This window comes from Pterocles gutturalis, unplaced genomic scaffold (genome assembly GCF_000699245.1).
Source record: "Pterocles gutturalis isolate BGI_N339 unplaced genomic scaffold, ASM69924v1 scaffold16939, whole genome shotgun sequence".
NCBI classification, from domain to species: Eukaryota; Metazoa; Chordata; class Aves; order Pterocliformes; family Pteroclidae; genus Pterocles; species Pterocles gutturalis.
Window position 1 is genome coordinate 12602 of NW_010136085.1, and position 23263 is coordinate 35864.

General features: G+C 47.5%; 1 protein-coding gene across 1 annotated transcript in view; it reads right to left on the reverse strand.

Annotated features, from left to right (window-relative positions):
- LOC104468147 (proepiregulin-like) overlaps positions 1 to 8588 on the reverse strand; it is a 9513-nt gene extending 925 nt beyond the window's left edge. The window contains exons 1-4 of the mRNA XM_010082176.1: positions 8543 to 8588; positions 1952 to 2035; positions 1377 to 1500; positions 642 to 788 (exon numbers count right to left, since the gene is read on the reverse strand). Of these exons, the coding sequence (XP_010080478.1) occupies positions 642 to 788; positions 1377 to 1500; positions 1952 to 2035; positions 8543 to 8588 (401 nt within the window). The remainder of the gene's footprint in view (positions 1 to 641; positions 789 to 1376; positions 1501 to 1951; positions 2036 to 8542) is intronic.
- Between the last annotated feature and the right edge of the window lie 14675 nt (positions 8589 to 23263).

Consider the following 23263-nt stretch of genomic DNA (forward strand, 5'->3'; position numbering starts at 1 on the left):
TGTCCCCTCCATAGTAAAGCTGGTAAGGCAATGCTCGTGATATCACAGTCACTCGGCAGATCCACAAAGCAGCTAGTATTAATCCAGTTGCTCCCCAGTTCATGATGACTGGGGAAATAGCATTACCCAGAAAAGGAACTAGAATTTTCCTGTTCCTTGTCTGCTCTCTTCTTTACCTCAACATACCCTCTAAGACAGACGTGAACTAACCTCTCCAGTCCTCTGCCAGGGTTAAAAGGCATCTTTGCCCAGTCGGCAGATCCACAAAGCAGCTAGTATTAATCCAGTTGCTCCCCAGTTCATGATGACTGGGGAAATAGCATTACCCAGAAAAGGAACTAGAATTTTCCTGTTCCTTGTCTGCTCTCTTCTTTACCTCAACATACCCTCTAAGACAGACGTGAACTAACCTCTCCAGTCCTCTGCCAGGGTTAAAAGGCATCTTTGCCCAGCCTGCAATTTAGGGTATGCTATGCAGTCAGCGTATTTCCTTTTTAGAACACTTCACGAAGTGGACACCTGCTATCTCCGTGCAGTCAAGTGAGGGTAGGTATCCTGGTCTGTCTGGAGGTACTCAGTGGACATCTTACTACACATACAGCTGACTCGCCTGCCTGAGCCATGAAGAAAATCCTTCTTACCTTCTGCAGATGTAGTAGCTTGCAATAGAGATGGCAGCGACAAAAAGCAGAACGATGATAACTGTCAGTGCCACGTACTCCTTACTGAGGGGCTGTCTGACGAGTTCTGAATGCACACATCGGACACCAGAGAAGCCCACATCACACCTGAGGACAAAAGACACAGAATTAGAGACATCACCGTGGGGTTACACTTTAGCAGTCCACAAAGCTAATACATTGCTATGCTGCTCGGCTGCTCCTTCTTCAGGCACAAGCAATTTGAACTGATGTAACTCAAGCCCATGTGGTCCTAGAAATGGTTGCAAATTCTTCAAGTAAATAAAGAATACTGCTAAAAAAAAGCCTCAAGGGTCTTTATTATGTAGGCTGAATCAAAGGAGAGACCTTGCTGCTCTGCGGGAGGTCTGGATTTCACACTACTGAAAATACAGATGAACAGAGAAGCACATCAGAATGAGTGTGCCAGGTTTAAGTTGGGTTGGTGGCTATTTTCAGGTGTATAAGACTCTCCCTCAGGGTTTCACTGGAGCCAGCACATGTCCTGAACACTTGCTTAAGTTCAGGTGAGGTGTATTGTAGATCTGCTGCTTCTCTTCACGTTCTTGTGAGCGTTTAAATGCTTTGCTGGATTGGTGTTCCAGTTCAGTGTCAATAGCACTGAGATCAAAGGCTGTGTACATCCCAAAGCCTGCCTCAGGGAGGTCTGCAGGACGCGCTGCGCCCCATCCATACCTGCAGTAGTGCTCATCCAGGTCCACTATGTACACGCACTGGCCGTGGAAGCAGTAGTCCTTCATTTCAGGCTTGCATCTAGCTATCCCAACTTGAGCCACACGCGGACTGTTTTCTGTCTGGACTGCAAGGAGATTTTGTTAGCATCTCATCAGTCTTGTTTTCCCCTTGAATTTCCCAAACCATGCATATGCTTTACAAGCACGACTAATAGTCTCGCTACCAAGAGACCTCCAAGGCAGTAGGCATTAAAGCAGGTGTGCGTTCTGGACAGGGAGAGGATTTTCCCAGGTCAAAGTTATACTGACTTTTCCTTCTGGAGCTCCAGATAAGCTATTTCTGCTTTTACAGCAGAGTTCTCACTTAAGACAGAGCTCTTCTGCTGAAGAAGCCATATTAAAGGAAACGCAGGCTATAAAATTGTTCTTGCTCAAGAACACAGAGCACTTTGCAGGGTGTTGGCAATGTCTCTCAACAGAAAAATTACTTCCAAGGGCACTTCAGTGAGGCTGCCGGCCCACGGAAGATGGGAACTAAAGACTCGTTGTTTACAGAGAGCTGTGCAGTACACTTACTTAGCGCTGTTGTGCAGTTCTCCATTTCACCAGGCCCACATAACGGAATCACTGTTGTGCCCAGGACTGCTTGCAATAGGTAACCTACAAGAGAATAAAAAGAAGAGTCAAAACTAGATGCTTTTCAAGAATAGCCAAGTATTTCAGCTGGTGTACTGATTAAGTTCATACAAGAACAGAAGCTTTTTATCTTAATATAAGGTAGCCCAAAGAAACATCTCTGAGAAACGAACTTTTAATGTAGAACACGGATCAAACAGAAACTCAGTGGCTGTGACCACCTCTCACCCATGCTCTGAGTGAAACGGGGCAGGAGCAGGCTTGGAGAGATCACACAGGTCAACAGGAGAGGCAGGAGTTAGTCCAACTGTGATTATGTTAGGTTCCTGACTAGTCTGGCACAGCATCTGTGCAAGGGACACAGCCAGGCTTCCAGAATTAGGCGTGTGTGCTGCTTTTGGCTGGGATAGAGTTAATTTTCATCACAGTAGCTAGTATGAGGCTGTGTTTTGGACTTGTGCTGAGAACAATGTTGATAACACACTGATGTTTTAGTTGCTGCCCAGCAATACTTACGTTAAGCCAAGGACTTTTTCAGCTTCTCTTACTGCCCCTGCCCTCCCAGCTTCTTTTTCACAAGAAGGTGGGAGGAGACACAGCCAGGACAGCTGGCCCAAACTGGGATGTTCCATACCATAAAACATCACTCTCAGTATATAAGCTAGGGGAGTTGCCCGGGGGCTGCGATAGCTGCACAGGGACCAACTAGGCATCAGTCGGCAGGTGGTCAGCGGTTGCACCACTTGTTTTTCTTGGGTTTTGTTTTCACTGTTTTCCTTTTCATTACAATTCATTAATATTAGTAGTAGCAGTATTATTAGTAGCATTTTATTTTATTTCAATCATTAAACTGTTTTTATCTCAACCCACGAGTTTTATTACCTTTTTCCTCTGCTTCTCTCCCCCATCCCACGGGGCGGGGGGAGTCAGCGAGCAGCGGTGTGGTGCTGAGTGCTGGCTGGGATAAAACCACAGCAGCGTGACAACCCAGCGTTCACTGCTGGAGGAGTTCTTTTCCTAATCAAAATCAAGATGTTCTTGACTCATAACAGCCCCATGGGGAGAGGATTTCCTAGGACTCAGCAAGTCAGCGCAGCTGGTGACTCAGCACGCCAGGTCAGTGCTGAGCCAGGCTCAGCGCCGCACCACTGGCTTCAGAGACCATGTACTGGCTGGAGGTGGGCTTCACACAAAAACCACTCTTCAGCAGCAAAGAGCTTCCTCAGCCCTTGACTTGCTGTAACCAGTCTGAAGGGCTGGACAGTTCCTGAACTAATACCCGCTCTTGTGCTGGAGTTACTCAGTTAAAAGCCCCCACGAGATACCAAACCCTTTTCATCTGGTCACTGGGTCAGAGGAGTTACTGACCACTTTTTATGGATCCTGGGTCAGTGTTACTTATCTCAAGAGAACCCCAGAAGAAAATGGGTACACGTCTGTCCCCATCCATGTTTCACCATCCACGCTAAAGAACTGCAGCTCAGCAGGTTTGATGCGAATACCAGACATAAGAGGAGACTGCAGCAGGCAGGCTGAGGATTTTGGTTACTGGAGCAGCGGCTGCATTTCCTTGGGGAGCAAGGGCTCTTCTCTTCTCTTCTCTTCTCTTCTCTTCTCTTCTCTTCTCTTCTCTCCTCTCCTCTCCTCTCCTCTCCTCTCCTCTCCTCTCCTAAAGCATTTTGTCATCTTTCGGGCTGTGCGGTGCTGCACAGGCACAGCTTTCAGGTTTTCTACAGGCTGAATGAACATTTCCAAAGAGGATTTGAAGGCCAGCACAAGTAGCCTCATGGCTAGCCCACGAGGACCAGTCCATGTTTGCCCCAGCTGGCCATGACATCCACTTGGCTAAACTCCTGCTGTGGTCACAAACTAACCTGCTCATGAACTGCTTAGTCATCAGCCCCATTCCACAGAAGTCTGTAATTGTGTCTTTGGGCTGTTGCCTCTATTAACCTGTCAGGTCATGCATGCCTAATGGAGGGAGTGTGCCTTCATAATTTCTTGATCACTCTAATTCAACTCCGGTTATTAGAAAGTTTCATGACATCTCAGTGTTCAACCCAGTCATGATTTATGGATTTCCTGCAGCTCATCTATTTCTGGGTGATTAGTAAGGCTTCCTTTAGGCTCGGTTCCAGTTAGATACAAGAACATTAGTGGGACAGGGGTTGCTTGCTTGTTTGTGTTTCTTTAAAAACACCATTCCTTCTCCTTACCTCCTTCTCCACCCCATTCCCTGCAAAGCTAATGAGCCAGGTTTCCACCAAACTTTAGAAGCAAGGACAAAGAGTAGGCTGGCCAAAGTGAGAGCCATGGTGACAGGCCAATGATGCCGGCACCTTGACTTGTGCAGGAGAATGAGCTGGGGACATCCGCTCCTGCCAGCGTGACTCAGCTGGACCTGCCTTTCACTCCAATGGGGCAGGACCAGCAAGTTTACTTTCAGGGTGGGATTTTTTTTTCTTTTTGTTAAAAGAGCACTGTGCTTACTACAGATTTCACCAGGAGAAGCAGTTTAACACTTCTATAAGGCCAATTAGAGTCGCCACAACACAAAGCTAAAGCGTTTGTAGGATGAGGTCATCGGCTGAGGGATGATGGCAGCACAGTTCCTGCAAGAACAGCAGACTTTGAGCTGCAGCCAGGGACCCAGCATCCCAAATGGTGCTGGGAAAAGAAGATTTACTGAGTCAGTCCTCCTTCCCTCCCTCAGCAGGGAGCAGCTGTGGCACAGGACAGCTCTGTCCCACTCAGTGACACCATGCCATTGCAAGAAGGGATGCTGACATCCTGAGACTAGTGGGAGTTAGTGACCTGGGGCTCCCTCCTGTTCCCTGCGTACCCCTGCTATCACCTCCAGTGACGTGCACGGCAAGATTGGTCTGAGGGCCACGTGACAGTACTGAACACAAGTCAAGGCAAAATATGCTGGAGGTACCCAAGACATCCACTTCTATTGCACCTAGTTAAGGAGATGGATTAAGCCAGATGATGATCTCTTTTAGCCTTTGACATATTTCTGTTTCAGCTTGCACACTTCCTTGATCTGAGCACAATCCAAGCAGCTGCTTTTTAATCTCAAATTCCTGGTTTGACAGTTACCAGAACCTGGCTTTTGCATTTGGGAACCTCAAAGGTAGGTACATGAAAGAGACAGGTCAGCTCTTGTCTTTGCTCTGGAAAGAGGCACTGCTTTCCAGCTAGAGGAAAGGCCAAAGCTCAGACACCCATGAGGGACAAATTACACTACACCTCCTACACCACCGAACAAAGGCTTCCCCCATCCCAGCCACGCACAACAACCGATAGCCCCCGCCTCCTGACTGCAGACACACACAGGCTGGAAAGGCTGGACTGCAGGCAGGAATATTTGCTGACACCCAGCAGTATTTTCTGCATTCGGGCAAAGTTCTTCCTGCTCTGCACTGTTATATTTTGCCCTTTCCCCCATGCAAATATTTCTCCTCTGACATCAATGGGAGGATAAGGGATCCACGCACCGCAATGGGAAAGGAGAGCCTTTCTCAGAAAGATGATGTATACCGAATGTAGGACATGGGAGAGGTAGTTATATTTTTATTCTTTTGCTGTTCCCTAAGCAAATACTCTCCGGGGTATGAGATAACAGTAATGAGATGGTGGATGTTCACGTGTGCCTCGCAGGAATGTGAGTGCTACACCTATGCTGCACCACCAGCGCGCAGGTGGAACACGGTCTGGTATTGCAGGCATTACTGTAAGGGGAACACTGACAGCACTGACTGTTACTGGAACAGGAAAACGGCTGCTGCTGTTTACTGGTGCTCCTATGAAGGATGAAAATGAGGGGCAGAGACTGGCTGCCTTCGCTTCCTCCAGCCTTCGTCAGAGATGACATGCAAGGGCTAATTATCAGTTCATCCACTGAAAGCCAGGTCTACTTTCCACTTACAGGATGACTGCTAAGGATGAAGGATGCACATAGAGGAGACATTGAACTGGAAGCTAGACCCTTTGCAAGATTTACACCCATTTTCAAGGGGAATTCTCAGGTTTCTCAGAGGTCAATCATCATTTGAGTTGGCTTTGCCCATCGCCAAGATCACTAGTCTTGTTCTAGTTCATCTGAAGAAGACCCCGTGATGCTTCTTCACATTTGGCAGCGCTGTGATCTCTCTCCCACAGAGGCAGCAGCTACGCTTTCCGCGTGGGTTGCTCTACTGAGGCAATGCCAAGCGCAGAGGTGTCCAGGTGACACGCACCTGGAGGATCTCAGCCCATTTTAACTCTAGAGACAGACCAAGCTGCATCCCCATCACCTGATTTTGGACACCCGGAGCATGTCTGACTGTCTAAGGCTTCTCTGTGTAGACTAAGCAGGAAACATGGAAGTTGGCCAGTCTGTCCTCACAGCTTTGTGAGCATCGCTGCGACCACCATTTAACTGTAGTGCATCCCCTTCCGTATCTCCCTGCTGCTAACCCCCCCAGCTAGCCACGGAAGGCTGCAGGCCATCTCAGACAAGGCAAGCACCTCTGGCGATAAAGGTGACGTGGGTGGCTGTGTTTTAGAGCAGGATCACAGAAATGCAGGGTTAGCCAGGAAAGCCTTGCAAACAGCTTATTCAAGATTCGCCTGTGAAACTACACCCCCTGCTCACATCACCCACAGCACCTCTGGAGTTCAGGCTATCCACACAGGCTGAGCGTGCTGCCTGCGAGAGGGGAAGTGGTCATTCGAGATAATTTTAACTGCCTCAGACCGAGCACACCTCCCCATCCTTGCACGCAGGATACCTCATGATGTCCCTGGTGCCTAGCTGCTTGACCATGCCCATCAAGGCAGATGCCTGGCTCTCCTCTTCCTGAGATGAGCCACACAAGATGTACAGGTTGCTCTTCTCACCACGGGAAAGGAGATGCTATCAGCCCTTTCCACCCCCATCCCTCTGTGGTCCGTGCATGTTCGGCCTGTTCTCTAAAAGGAGAAACCAGATGTGATGTGCTCAAATAAATCACCCTTACGGCAACTGGACTGAAGTGTCTATATGTGTTTCTGGGGAGCAGCGTCCAGGTTTCCCCATCTCACATTTTGCACCTGTGACTGCAGAATTGCCAACTCAAACCGTGGATGCCCAGGGCCAGGCCAGAGCAGCTCTAAGGCAGCTCTGGAAACACCAGCCTGGATATGAAGCTGACAATGACTGTCATTTCTGTGAGGCTTCAGCCATTCTGCAGTGAACCTCTTGAAGTCTGGCGTAACACCAGCTACAGACAAGTCTTCCTGCTTTCTGTCAGTGGCACTAAGTCCTGCTCACACTACTGACCTGGGAGGGAAAGGCAGTAAAGTGCTTGCACTGCTTGTTATGATGCCATCTAGCTATGACTAATCTATCCCTTACTATTAGATTTTGTGCCTGCCCCGGAAATAAATAAATCTGTATACAAATCCATGAAGACATACCAGTTCCTTCCAGTGCCAGTTTTGTGCCAAGCATGGCTGAGTCACAGACTACAATGTGTTTAACCTGCTGTCCTGGCAGGCAAGATGCTGCGCAGCAGCTGATCCATGAGCTATTATGGAAATACCTGGCCAAGATGAAAAATAGAAACTGATGCCACAGAGGGCTGAGCAGATGAGGGAATACCTGCCCCACAAGAGCAGCCTTGGGAACCGAGCTTACCCACCGGCTGCACCCCTGAGCCCAACGCTGCGAGTGTGAGAACATGCTTTGCCATTAAAGCAGAGAGTGCTCCAGGTCTCGGTCCTGCCCCAAAGGTTTGCTGCCCACACACTTCGAGTCACCCCAAAGGGTCAGCTCTTGCAGCCACCGCTGCCACTGACAGTGCCCAGCAGAGGCGTGTCGCAAGGACCAGCTGTTGCTTCACAGCACACCCAGGCTCCAGGAGTCCTGATGCTCTGAGGATACATGTGTTCACTTTGGACTTTCAGGTAGCTTACGTCACGCAATAGAGCAACACGCTCGCAGGGAGGAGGTGAAGAAGCATCAAGCAGAGGGAGGCCACAACCTGTTTTGTCACCTTAAGGAAGTCTCGGCTACCGTGGGGATTCACCTGCTGAGCTCACCCAGAGCATGGTCTGAGTGAAGGCAGAAGGACGGGATGACAAACAGACAGGACAAAGTGACAGAGAACAGATCGTGCTGCTGTGAGCAGAGCTGGGGAGCAGGAGAATGAGTATTCACCTTCACTCAGTCACAGGGCACAGCTGGGCATCGCACAAGCCACAAAATGTCCCGTTTCACGCAGCAGAACACAGAGTAAGACCCATATGCTCCACTCCTCTACTCGCACAGCCACCCAGGTACGCCCATCCTTGCCTTTGATTTCATCTCACAGAAGAAACACATCTGCTTCACCTCAAGGCAAGCTGAGCCTTATGTTTTGCCAGAGATTTTCCAGCAGTGAAAGTACACCCCAGCCCCACGACTCAGCACCCAAGCCAGGGCAGAGGAGATGCCTTCCTGCTGGAGCAGGGTCCAGCAGCTTGCCACAGCCCCCAATCCACGAGGGGAACGGCAGTGACACTCACCAAGGAAGAGCAGCAGGCTGCGGACTCGCAGACAGCCGGTGTCCATCGCCCTGGCGCCCCTGGGGAGAGGAGAAGATGGAAGAAAGGGAGAAAGAGGAGGCAGCTGGCTGCAGCAGGAGCGACGGCGGCGCTGCGGGAGCGGTCTGGGTGCTGGCCGCGCTGCTCCGGACTTTATGAGCTGGCAGGAGAGGCGGGGCAGCGCTCACCAGTGATGAAACCCAGCTCGGCTTGGGGCAGGTGCCCAGCCTTGGCCTCCTCGCTTCCTGCCCCGCCGCCCCCAGGCAGGCTGTGCCGTGCTGTGCCACCCCCTGCGGGCAGGGTCAGCTGCCCTCCCCGGCCCCCCGCACCTGGGGGCGATGCCCCAACAGCAGGAAGAAGGGTGCACCCTGGCTTTAGCGGGGAGGGGAGGGCAGGCTTGGCTGGACACATTCCTGCCTGACCCCTCCAGCTGTTAGCTGCCACCTGGGTACATTCGATTTTCCTTATTTTAGCAAGCATTACTGCAAATAGGACACTGGGTTGTAAAATTACCTGTTCCATCTAAGCAATCTGGCCCAAGGCACCAATACTCAGGACTTCCCCGGGCAGTGGATGCCCATGGCTGACTGCACAGCATCAGCACCGCTGCCTTCTGCTCGCCTCAGTTCATTGGGGTGAGGTGCGTAACGGTGTAAGATTTTGCCGGCGCAGCGCGGACTCAGAGCTGACTGCTGCGTGAGTGGGCTCTGCCTGCTCAGGAAGGACCGTGGGGCTGTTGCATGGCCATGAACGCTCCCTGCACGTAAACCAAGGTTTGGAAAACATCTCCAGGTGGGCAGCCAGAAACCAGCTGCCCTCCCTAATCTCCCATCTCCTGGCGATTCTGCAGTGACCATCAGCACACACGCTGCTGCCAGGAAGCCTCAGCGCTGGGGGCAGAAATGGTCTATTAAGTTACAGCACAGGCCACAGGGATGCCAGCACCTCACCCGGCACCTGGACTGGCCGCGACACTCTCAAGGTCAGTGGGTGCTTACGCTGTGTTGCCCCTCCAGTCCTTGGCCTCGCCACAGCCCACTGGAACGGCAGTTATATTTTTAAATTCCTTTCAAGCATCTTGTTGAAGCCCATGCACTCAGTTGCTACATTAGGCAAGGCCTCGTTCAGCATTTACATTTCATCGTCAGGTAGTTCAGGGACACCCCACCCCCAAATCCCTACTGTATGGATCTGCCTGAAACATAAAGCATGTTTTATCTAAGCAAGCTGCTCATCAATGGTGGTTCTTTCTTTTCCTTTTAAAGCAAAAACCTACTTCCTCTGCCTTACCGCTTTCCAGCGTCAAAAAAGGCAATACCCAATTTATTGCAGAACTGATAAGCCTATCTCACAGTGTAAGGAATTCGAGTATTGATAGCGAGGTGCCCTTTAATAATAGCTGATGACTCAAGTATCCATAGTTTCTCCATTTTATAAGCGGTTATTGATACAAGAGAGTTAATTACAGAAGATACTGCAGAATACAATATACTACATGTCCATGTTCAGATTCCATTTCTAAGTAATAAACACATTATTTCGGGGAGCTGGAATAGATCTGGTACTTACAAATTGTACTCTGCCTTATTTTGGGAGCATTTCCTTAGATCTACAGAAGTGTAGAGATGCTGAAATTAAAAAAAAGCAATGTGTTACTGTAGAATTGTACGTCAGCACAATTTGTTAATTATCCAAACAGTATGAGAGTTGGCAAGATAAATGTAATAAAGATCAGTGTGAAAGCATGGTTCAGAAGTTTGTACTCCACAAGCAATGGGACACAAGAATCTTTTCCTGAGTCCCTTTTCCCCCCGTCTAGCATTAGGGTCATGGCTTACCCCATACAATCCGTATATCACTTTAAGGTTAGCAGATGGCAGCTTTTTTTGATGCCACATGACTGTTTTCATTGCTTCTTTAATTTGGGCTGATCCCCCTTATTAAGGATTTTATTGCCTGCTCTTTCAGGGATCACAATGAGTAAAGGAAGGAATTGCAATGATTAGTAAAGCATTTCTGTCTGTGGGCATTCAGATCCCTTCAAAAGCAGCATCACTGTAGAACTTCCACTTTATAATTAATTTCACCCTTAAATTCCTGCATGATTTATCCTCTGAAAGAGAGTGTTTAATTATAGTCTTGTACCGATATCCAGATACCAGGTAACGCTGACACAATTGGAACAATTCATTGGAATTTCCTCTTTCAGATTTGAATATATGGAAAACAAGAATCACACATACATCTCTGCTTCATCTTTCTGTAATGTTCTTTGCCTCATGGCATGTGATTCCGCATCTGGCATCCCTGCTTGCAGCTTTCACCATCCTCTCCTCCACGTGGAGGCTGCCTCTTTGAACACGGTTGATACACACCTTAGGAGGCAGTTTTCCAAGAGGCTATTCACAGCGAGCAGTGCCCTCCTGTACTGACAGGTTCACTGTAAGGCAGATTCATTGCTTCCCACAGATCCGAGTCCGGAGTGACATGTACGCACAACGCTGAAAGGCAGCGCTGGTTGGGCAACAGAGCATCACGGGTGTATTTCAGCTGGTGGCCTCAATTTCAGCTGGGGTGAACTGGCACACCCAAGCCAAGTCAATGATGGATTCACGCCCCTTGGCATCAGACCAGTGAGCAGCCCCCAGAATGCTTTGACATTTCAGGATTTTGCTCTTTACAAAGTGTAATGAGTATGTGAGGAAATACCTTAAGAACTTGTGCAAAAGACTGACTTGCTTTTATTACCTTGCAATGGCTTAATAACCATCTTTAAAGAAAACCTCTATTCACAAAGATCACGGGCTCAACTCAAATCCATTAATGCTTACTATCTTTCAAAGTATTCACCTCTCCTTTTCAGACAGAGCAGCAAATTCATAGCAGTGATTACTTCCAGGGTACGGACTGAGCTTTGTCTATCAGTCTATCTAACACTGATGACACAGAGGATTTTCTATGAACAATGGGTTTTCAACCTAGAAGGGAAAAAATACAAGTTAAATGTACATTTTTCTGTGCTTGAAAATGGTGGGTTTTTTTTGGTAGTGATTTGCTGTAAAAGAATACACACATGTTCACAGCAATGAACTGCCACTTTATGTATGCGTTTTTATGTAACTAAATCCATAAATGACAGGTGACTATCCTGCTTAACTTTACCTACTTCCAGTACGCCTGGCATCCAAGTTTTATGCATTGCTGTTCTGAGGATGGATCTGCATTGTCTTTGTCTGTTGAGAATAAGAACTATTTCCAAAATAAACATTTTTTTGTTAGAAAGTATTTTTGAAACTGGAAGAAAACCATTCCTAGTCTTGCACTGAAGCACTTGGCACTGTTATATACGCACACAAAGTTAGAAAAAGCATAATTTTCATAAATTCCTGGGAATGTATTTTTGAAGACAGCACAGATGCATACTTTGGTACATGTGTGAAATTTTTATATGCAGCAAGCTTTCACTGCACAGCATGAGAAATCCTCAAGAAACACTCTCAAAAGATCAGATACCTAATTGGAGTGCAGCTCAATTGACAGCATTTTCATTTGAACTACAAAAGATTAATATTAAGGATGAAAAGTTGTAGAAAGCATGGGGCTCACAAATGGGCACAAATACCCTGAGAAGGGAATATATTTAACGGGAATGCATATATGAGAGAGTCTGGAGGAAATGGAGTAAGAAAAAACCTTGAGCCAAACTTACTCCATATAAAGGTCAGCTTCAAATCTGCCATGTATGTGAGGGATGAATTAGGTCAAATGTTCTTAAACAACCAGGCTTTCCTATAAACTGTGAGTTCAAAATGCTGCCCCCAAGGCTGAAAGTGGCTGATGCCTCTTCCTGTAAATGCAGGGTGAGGTCAAAGCTACTGGACAACACAGATGTTTTGCTGTTTAAAAAAAAAATCAATAGCTCAGATTCACTGATTTCTTAACCAACGTCTTGGGTCAGCATTAACTAACAATTTAAAAAAGAAAGAATGAAAAAAAACCCCAAATAGCTAATTCCCATCCATCTCAATGTGACGCAGAAGATGGAGATGAAATGGCAGACAGATCTGCCAGTTCACGCTGGATTGCTCCCTACAGGGCAGTTTTTCAAGCTTCATTCTCCTGGCTTGTATGAAATTTCCATTACTCTCCCATGGGCAGCTCCTGAATGGATCAACACATTTCACTGTCAGGAAGAGCTTCATAATGCTCACTTGGTGCTTTCCCTTCCCTAATTACAGCTCAGTGCTCCATGCAGAGTGATTTCTTAGCCTCCAAGGGGTTTGTAGCTTTTTTCATTTGTGCAGTCTTTTCATGGCTTCTGCCTGTATTTGCTGCTAAACAAACCTGTGCAAGTGTTTTATTTGTACTCCTGCACAGGGTTATCAAACCAAAAGCCCTCCCATATCACTGCCCATAGATCTAGTAATTGTTTCTCCTTGCTCCAAGTGACTTGTTAAAAATAGGAGAAGGATTAAGGGGGAAGAAAAGTGGTTTTCCCCAGTATGTAGCAGTCCACAAGCAAGCTGGGAGAACACCAGCCGCTTACCCGTGAGTCCTGTGTGCTGTTCTGTCCATCGGCACCTCTTCCGAGTTCATAAATTCATCTCTTCGACAGCTTTTTTCATTCTCCCGGAAGATGAGGGTTAACCACTGGGAGACAGAACACATGCACATATGATGACAGCCCTCTATGATGGTTCACCATGTGTACACGCAGGTGCAACATTTAGACCCCTGACCAGCAGCCGATGTAACTGAAATCATTATATGAAAGCGTGTTCCTGGCAGCTGACCATGCAGCACATTCGCATGATCGTTCTGTCCTGAGAGTGATGGATGTCACAGGACAGGGAAATGACAGCAAGAACCACCACTGCGGGGATTGCTGTGACTCAGCTGGCACTCAGCGGCTCCCGTTGGGCTTCCACCACAGCAGACAGCCCCGGCTATAGGCTCTCCACCGCTACCTTCCGTCCCTCTCATGTATCTTTTATCTGGACAGTTGGAGCTTGCACAGAGAAGACAAGAGGAAGACACTCTGTATATCCATCAGGGGGAAGGAAAGACCTGCCTTGGCCAAGCGCAGAAGAAAAGGCTGATGGGTGGGCTATTTCCCAGCCCCAGAGCTCCTGCGCTTGGCCTGCTGAATTGGAAGAAGCAGCACTGAGCTGTGTCTCACCCTGTACTCCAGGCCCTGCAGTGCCACTGGGACTTCAGCTGTTCCCAGACTCCACGTTTTGGCTGCGACTCAGTGGTGACTGTCACTTGCATGCCGATCATGCGCATGGGGAGCTGGGGCACCCTCTACACGAGGAATGTATCATTAGGGATGATGGAGTAAACAGCAATTCACCTGAAACCAGCTTAGCCAGCACACGTTCCAGACACCGAATCTAGGAAAGAGGCACGGGTCCACGGTGTATTTGTTTGGCCTGGTAACTAGCACTAGGCATGGGAGCAGATGCGCTTAGTGGAATTCCCCCATCCACTAGCATTATGGGACACTCCCATTACTGTTCTTATAATTACTGTTAATCATTACTATTACTGAAGTGAGCAAAAAAAAGGCAGTTGGGATCGGGCCTTTATTGTGCTGGCTGTTGTCATGCAGAGGTGATGAGACAGCCTGCCCCAGGGAACCCATAAACATGGGTGCCCAGTTCATCACCACACTCACATTGCAAACTAGGACACTGTGGTCTGCAATGAAGCTCCCCTACAACTCCAGCAAAAATAAACCATGGCGCTCCCTCCGGATTGTATTAGCTTGGAGCCAGGCCATTCATATCATGCTCTCTGTCCACTGACATGCCGCTGGAAGGGAAAGAAGTGGATCAGGAATACTTCAGGGTCACAACACTTAACAAGATGTTCTTGTTCTGCATTTTCCCTCTGTGGGCCCGGCCTGCTATGAAACTCTACATCCTTTGATCTTCAGGGAGTTTAGTACCACCAACTCCCGAGAGCCTGCTGTGACTCACATGCTATGCAGAAACCTCTGGGGTTTGGTTCGGGAATGACCAAGACGATCTGAAATCATCTTCTAGTCACCTTCTCCTCCCATCCATGGTCTGAGCACCACCTCAGGCATCCAACATCCCTGGAGACAGTCACAGGTCAGACTGAAGAAACAGATTAGGCGGCTTAGCCACAGGATGGGTACCAACAGGCAGCCCTGGGGAAAGATGTAGGCCTCTGTGGGGCTGAGAAGGGCAGAGACAGCTCCAGCATGTGTGGAAACCATCTGCCTGCAACACTGACTTTTCCTCCCCGAGATGCAGGTCTGGCTGCTATCAGCCACCGGGAAAGGAGACAGACCCCAGTTTTCTGGTCAGAGCTGGTTGTTCCCCAACCCGTCCCAGGGGTGCAGCCTCACCCATGGGGAGGGAGGGTGCTGGTCACCTGGTGTGTGCAGGGGAGATGGGACGAGGAGAGGAATCTGCAGGCTGATGTCCTGGGGAAGAGGTGCTGGCAACCAGCTGGTTGACTGTGACACTTCTACAGATAACTCCTCTGCATGGTAGCTATACATCTACCCTCTCATCCTTGTTCCTGTCGCTTGATGCTGTTTAAGAGATGCAGGAGATTTCTGTTATGACATTCGGAGTGCACATGTGTAAATCAAGTGGGACAGGACAAAGGCTGGGTTTAAATAGACTGGTCAGTGTCAGTTATTAAATTAAGAACACACCAAGCTACGCCTGGCAGTTCTTATCAATGCTCCTGCAGCCAGGGTCTTTGTCCTTCATACATGAAAAAAAAGAGCTATGGATAAGAGTCAATTAGCCAAAGCTGCCAAACACAACTTAGGTCTCTGAACCTAGTTAAACTCCTCAATAACAACAGCCCCTCTACAGGACCTTCAAAGAAAATAGGCATCAGTGAAAATTACTTTTTTGTAAGAGTCCAAATAGAGGCTGCACATTAGATGCTCAGGATGAGACCCTTTTTTTTCTGTGCCTACAGCAGAGGTTACCCTTTCAGACAAAACACATGCTCCAGCTCCAGACTCAGATTAATCTACCCTGCCCAATCCAAGCACACGAGCAACCGGACATCAACCAAAGACCATTAACTTAGCACAGGAGATGGGCTGTCTCATGTGAAACACACCAGACGTGAGAGCCTGTGCAGAACATGGCCCCGCTCTTTTGTCTCCATCTCAGCTTCTCAACCCTTTCCTCCCTTTTGTTATTGTAATATTCCCCTTTGCGAACCAGGAGAAATATTTCCAGGAAGGGCTGCTGTATGCAAAGCTAATTTCCCATCTTTCCAAATCAAGCACTTTAAAGGGCGCATAGATTAACTAAACTAAAAAAGAGGTCTCCGTGTAAGACTCTTACCCTCTCTCCTAGAGCATTCTTATGCAACGCGCTGCGCACCACTCTGTGCATTTGATTACATTGGGGCAACTTTGATTACCATGTCATGTATCATCAGAGTTGCCGACTGCGTTGCAAATGTTGGAATTGTCTTTTACGTAGCTCTAAATATCAGGGGAGCCTTTGGGCAATGGCCTTCAATTGTTTACATGGTTTTCATAAACAGGATATTAACAATTTGTAAATATCCTGTTGGAAATCCCTCAGCTGCATTTGCAAATTCACCATAGACCCGTTTGATATATGCCCATCTACAGTAAGCCTCTCCCTACCAAAACTTCACTGGTAACATTGCACAACTATTACTGACCACAATGATCGCCTCTAACTGTACGTACCAGCTTCTACCTCATAGTTTCTACAAATTGTTTGTGGCTTTGGTACATACATCTTCAGAACATTTCCTGGGGAAACTATTAAGCAAAAAAATAATTCATCATTGTTCTCATCATTTTCCGTAGGCTTATGCTGTGTAGTTTTCATTCAGGTAGAGAAAGCCAGGGAATTACACTGCTCTGAATTCCTATACCTAGAGGTAGGTTTGTTTTTTTTTTCTTTTTCCCTTCATATAAACTTCCCCTCCAGCTGCATGAAGACAGTGACAAGCACATGTACACACAGACACAAGCAACTAAAAAGATGTCTCTGAATTTTCTTGGGACTTCCTTTGGTGTTACAAACTAGGGCATTCTGATAGTGAGTAATCAGATATCTGTTCATAATCCTGTAATTTTGCTGCAGTAAATCTAAAAATACCCTTCAAAAAGAAGTCATAACACTAGCCTCCCACGTTTCAGCCGTCCACCTCAAGACATATCCTCTCAGCAGTGTTAAGAGAGAGGCCACAAATACCTGAGCTAAATACTGTATTAAAAGCAATGCATGCCTGCCTCGGTTGGCACATATTTAACTGACTAGGTAGCCAGCTCTGGGGGATGGAGGAGTTGCCTTTGTGCAGGGGGAAGCTCCGGCTTGGAAGCTGAAGAAGAACAACAGTTTGGTGTGGGAGAAGTAGAAGCACGAAGGTGTGTCATTCCTAACCCAAATGTGAATAACCCACTACTGGGAGTGTAGTGGTGCAAAGCAGTCTGACGGTACGTCCTTAGCTCCAAAACAAGTGCCTTAAAGAACTATGACTCCAGGCTACAGCTGTGCTAGCATAAGGGCAGATGCCAGTAAAGCATTCAAGAAATAATAGTTGACCCAAACTTAAATACTACTTGGGCAGGTGAGGGAGTCCTTGTAAGAACGTATATTGTTGTCTCCAAACATGATCCACGTAAAAGAGATCTTGTCTCAGCTACCTGGTGCCCTTTGAATTTAGAGGAAGGGGATGGCAGGAGAAAGACTCCTGAAACACTCTGAGTCCCCTAGAGCAGCCTTTGCTCTCTCTGTAAGAGCTGCCTTGGCTGCACTGATGTGGGGGCACAGACTGCTCTGGTGTCATTCCTGCTGCCACCACAAGTGGGAAATGTTTGGCGTGTTTTTCACACCTCTAACCCATCATTAGCACCACCTGAACACAGACAACTGCACCTGAAAAAGGTGTTCCCTGTAAAGGAAACGATCATAAACTTTATTTTAAAACAATGAGGAAAAAGCAGCAGCATGAAGTCCTGATGCTACCTGTTCTAAGGTAAATCACTGTGTACTCTGAACTCCGCTGGGCTTCACAGATTGCTTTGCAGATAAAGCAGGAGGAAACTGTAACTTACACCCACTATAAGTTTATCTGCAGCTAAGGAATGAGCTAACTAAATGCCCTTGGGGAGATATGAGAGGCATTTAAAGCATAAAAATTGCTTACCTTTCCCTTACCAGGGAGGCAGATAAACACAAATGTCTCTGTTCAATAGTGCCTGAAAGTCTGATGCAAGCCCTCAAAAGTAAAGCAAATTAAGGCTTAGAGGCAACCATGGTGCAAGGATGTGCAACCCCAATGACAGAACGTTGCCCATCAGCTCAAAAATAAGCAGTTCCGGAGAACTGCGCAAGTTGGCAGAGACCATGGGCAAAGCGAGCATGGGAAGGCAGAGGCTCGCGCTTCTGGGCTGGACACAGAGGCCTGGGTGTTTCACAAGGACATTCCCAGCTTACCAGGTGCCGCACGGCATTCAGACTTTCAGTCACGTGGCTGCTGGGACAGACACTGCTTACCGCATGCTAAGAGAGGGTGGGAGCAATTTGCTTTACTGCTCTTGCCAAAAGCCTCTATTAGTATATGTTATGAAAGCTCCAGAGAGGCAAAACATTCCTAAAACCACTTTATTAAAATTAGTAACACCCGAAACTCTCCTCAGTTGTTTATGGATGGCAGGGCTGAAGGAGGCAAGCAGCAAAAGCAAAGGAAGAGACAGAGAAGTGTCCAGCTCCTCTGCAGTGAGACGGGCCAGGGCAGTCTGGTTGCTGAACTGCTGCCTGCTTCTCCCACAGTGTGTGCTGGGGGCAAGACCAGTTCTTGACCTACTGATGCAAAATGTTACTTAAGGACTAAGTATTGGTTTACTACCCCCCAGCACCTATGAGCTACCTGCCCAGTCTGTAATACTTTTCTCCCCATGGCATCCCTGTGGCTATTTTGAGACTTCTCTGATGGTAGCACCGACGCGCGCTCAGCATGTGCACCTTACCAAATGCACACGCGGAGGCAGAGACTTGTACCTGCGTGTCCCGTGATCCAGACTCCTGCCCTGCTCACAGACCGCTTCCCCTGGGGATGGCGAGCTGGAGTAGCACTGTCTACCTCCCTGATTCCTTTTCCTGAGCTACAGGAGATCCATGCTGTGGGAGAATTAAAATTTAAAGCTGACCAAGGAGGGAGATTTAAGAGCGGCAAAACTGTCTGGTCATTATATTCAAATGTGACAGCCACTTGGTCCCTGGGGCCTATTTACTCTGCAGGTTGGGACGTGTCAGATCCTGCGCACAACGGTCGAAGTGAACCAACCCGTGCTTTTTTCCTTTTGCTGCTTCCTCAGCCTTAGCATAGGCCAAATAAACTTTTAGCTTGTGTCTTGTACCCAGGTAGCTTGTTGCTTTACAAAAGAAACAAGAGATTTAGGTCTACAGTTTGACATGGACCCATGTTTGAGCTCAACCTCCTGAAATAACAGGCCTCCTGAAGCAGATGCAAGCTTCTTTTGTACTGTCTAATTCCTTGTGATATGTGGAAACCTTTGTCTGGATTTCTTTGACAGCTACTTGTGGTACATCATATGGAATTGTAATTTTGTATTATTTCTATTAAGTTACCATTCTGCATTCTGCATAGGACCACAAACCTTGGGGGAATTTAACCTGTGGAAAGGACTGCACTATAGATTCTGTGCAGAATATGAAGAGAAACCTCTCAGTACCACTAACTTTCCCGCTGTCTAGAAACAGAAGACTGCTTAGCAGTGATCAGTTATTTTTTATTAATCAGAAGCAGTCCCTGAAAGCTTTTCCGTACAAACTTCAGAATTTCTCCACACCCTCCTGGATGCACAGCTCCCTGTGCCCCTCTGTTCAGCGTCACCAAGTCTCTGTGCTATTGTAACCCTCATCCCTTACTATTACCTTTACACCTATGAGTGCGGAGCTCCTGCACGCTGACTGGGCCCAGCCACCGCACAGCCAGCCATGGTTGTAAGCAGCCTAACGCGAGTACAAAACACTCGGGGCTATGGTCTGCCAGGAGATGTTTCACATGCAGGCCTCAATCGGCATCTTTTTGCACACAGAGCTGCCCCTGTGCCACGGGAGAGCCCCACACTCCAGACACGCAGATGGGGGTCAGGAGGGACACTGTCCTCCACGTAGCTGAGTTTTGGGTTTGATTTTTGATTTTCTGAGTTCTTTCAAGGATAAGGGGATGTTTTCTGCATGGCTTTTTGCACATGTACTGACCTGCGTGAACCCAAGTTCTAGGTTAACAAAGATATTTTTATGAGAAATAAAAGACAAACTTGCTGTTCAACATTACCAAAACACCTGCAATCTAAGAGCCTCAGCTCTGCATCAGCACCAGGTATGGTATGCACATTAAAGTCAGACATTTTCTATTGTGTGCACAGGGCACCTTTGTCAGCATTTGGCTGTATATTTCCATGTCAACTAAACACTGATCACAAAAAGTGTCATCCGGCGTAAGAGAAATTCTGCCTGTGGCAGCAGACAGCTAAAGAGCTGAAGAAAGAATCAGCAAGCAACACAAAGCAATGCACATTCTTGAACAAATGCATTAAAATGTTTTGAAGACAAAGGGAATTTATCTCATGTACGTCTCATGTTTTCCTTCAGTACAAATAGACACAACTGTTTGTATTGAAGGAAGTATTGAAGGAAGGAAGCTGGAATTCACTTGTGTCCATAGGTCCTGCAGGAGGCATGAAGAACTGATGGACAGCTGGTGTAAAAATCCTATGAAACTACACAAGGTCTAATTCCCCCTGCTGTCAGGTGTTACTTCACAAATGAGTGCTCAAAATCAGCAATCCCGATTCTGCTACAATTTCACCTGCGTGAGCAGGAGAGGCAGAATTGGCCCAAATGCGGCAGGTGCCCCCAGATTCTCCTGGGTCACAGGAACCACGAGCCACTTGCCACCTGCTCCAAAGGCTAATGAAGTTGATGGAAAAATGCCCAGATTTCAAGAGGCTCTGTCCACACTGTGCCCATACACAGTCAAGTGCAGACGAGTTTTCTCCTCCATCCAGGGTTTTTAATCCTAGCAATATTCAGAGCACGCTTACGTTTGAGTTGCTGAATAGCATGTTGGCCTGTACCTCCTACCCTGTTCCTCTTCCATCCCATGGTACTTCCTCCTAAAGAAAACACCACAAACAAATGGGAACTTTTAAGAATCCCATGGCACTCAAGAGACATAAATGCCTAAATACCTGAGGACTTGCATGGTGCAAGTAGTTTAAGTCTGTATCCGCTGAAGTCAACAGGTGCTTTACTATAGCCTGCAGCATGGCTTGGAATTAGGCCAGAGCTAATTGGGAAAATCACAAATCCCTACTTTATGATTAATTCTCTTGAGAAGCCCTTCAGTGGAGGCACTAAATTGATACATTTCACAAATACTTCATGGTTTAAAAAGCAATCAAACCAACCCTACTTGGAATCATCTTAAATACCCCCTTAAAGACTTTCCAGGCTGCAGTTTCAGTATGGCTCCTGAACTACAAGAGTTTACAATTGTGCTGCGCACAGGAGTATCTTCCCTCTGCCTGTATGAACCAAGGAGGTCAAACCAGTGCGAACTTGCCCTGAGTAACAGGAGAGGAAAGCAAGAGCAGCAGGCTCCATCTTTCCTCCCAACCCTGAGACCCCTCGCAGTTTGTTCTCAGCGGGGCACAGAGCTCAGAACCGGGGTTAAAACCCTCCTTTTTGCAGCCCCTGCCCGTGACCCGTTCAAGGGAATGGTCTCCACACAGAGTAAACCTCAGTGTTTTCCTTTTGCATCAAGGCACTTGCTTTTGGTGGAAAGAGGGGACACCTGCTTTGGAGAGGCCAGGAAGGACGGACCTGAGAGGAACCTCATTGGACTGGAAGGAAAGGGTCAGGGAGAAATGTGGGGGGCCACACATCTTGGCCCGACTAACCCCGAACTCCTCATCATGGTTCTGCTGAGGTCATGGCCATGTCTATGCAGACCTCAGAGCACGTGTGTGTCACCGTAAGGTCAGGCCTTTTGCCTGCGTCACTCCCCATTCTTCTTGGGAACAATCAGGAAGAAACTCCTAGTGTTTCTTGGCTCTTGCACACATTTTGCATGCACAGGGGAGCACCTAGCCCATAGAGAACATTTTTTTTGCTTCTGTAATCTTGATGGAAAAAGCAGTTAGCGATGGAAGAAGGAATTTAGGAGATGGTCAAGAAGTGCCCGAGGGAGGAAAACTTTCAAATGTATTTGCACATGAGAAGTCGTGAACATGCCACCAAAAATGTCAAGGGAACTATCAACAAGGCAAGGGGAAAGGGCAAGAGAATTTCCTTTCTTTCAGCTCCTCGGGAGTCCTGCCTGCAGTTCAGCGTGCCAGCTCACTCTGGTAAACCCAGACAGTCTGGAAGGGCACTGCTCTGAGAGTGGCAGCAGACACCACAAAAATCCTCCGTGGGCAGCTAAAGCTATGAAATTAACTTTCTGCCTGCTCAGTGACCAGGGCAGAATCAGATCATGTGCTCAATTGGATCCTTTACACCATCAAGCCATGAACTACTGAAAAGCGGTTTGCAACACAGCTACCAAAGCCTGGCACCTGTGGTCACTTACCAGGGGTCTGCACATCCACTAGGAAAAGTGAAGAACTGTTGGTTTAGGCTATGCAAGCTGAGCTGTGTGCGCTCAACCTCGTGTAGGAGCTACAACAAGCTGTTCAGCTGTAAAATCGTAACTGGGAAACTAGAACACAGCTGAACCAGAGAGAGATATGCATCTCCTGTGACTTTCCACACATCTTACTCTGCCATTAGTGGAGCAAGTAATCTGTCCCCAAACATAGTTCCAGGTCTCGAACTTTGTATTGCTTTACTCATGTTTCTTTTTGGCTTTTTTTTACAGGATCAGGCTGGAACAAACTGATTTTACAGGTTCATTCTCAGCTTGCCTTCATCTTCTTGTTCACACTTATCTTGAAATTCACGGCTCTGCATCTCACCACCACCCTGAGAATAAGGCAGCAAGAGAAATTATCAGAAACTCCTACTTGAAGGTTTTCACAGCGACCATGTAACTGTTACAGCCATCAGGTATCAAAGGATTTGCTCTTACACGTATACCCAGGTCTGATCTCAAGTTGAATAGAAAGATTAGGCTCCATGGCCTAATCAAGCGGGAACTGTGCTTTAAATTATTTCCCTTGCTGGAAGAAAAAAAAATTAAAAAAAAAAAAAATGACAGGCTGGCTTTTCTTCTAGACCCACATTATCCATCGCAACGGAAATGTACTCACAGATCAACGCCAACACTGCTGACACCAGTAAGGCCGCATTTGCTGAAAGTAGGCAAGATTGGGACCAACACGTACCTAAGTCCTGTTCATCTGGACAGGGCAGACACAATGTCCCGTTTAGAAGTCCAGCTGCCACATCTGCCTTGTCACCCTTGCCAGCAGCTCCTCTCCCTCCCCTGCTGGTGTCTGTAACTATGATAACTCCCAGCTTGCCAAGCTGTAGTGCTTGCGCTGCTAGGGACAGAAGGCAGATGAAACTCCCAACGTCCAACAAGCGTTGTGCCAGAGCCACAAAGACTGGTGCCCAACAAATCAACACGTTAGATGCTGTTTCCAAAAATCACAAACATAGACAAGGTCACTTCGCGGACCTCCTCGTG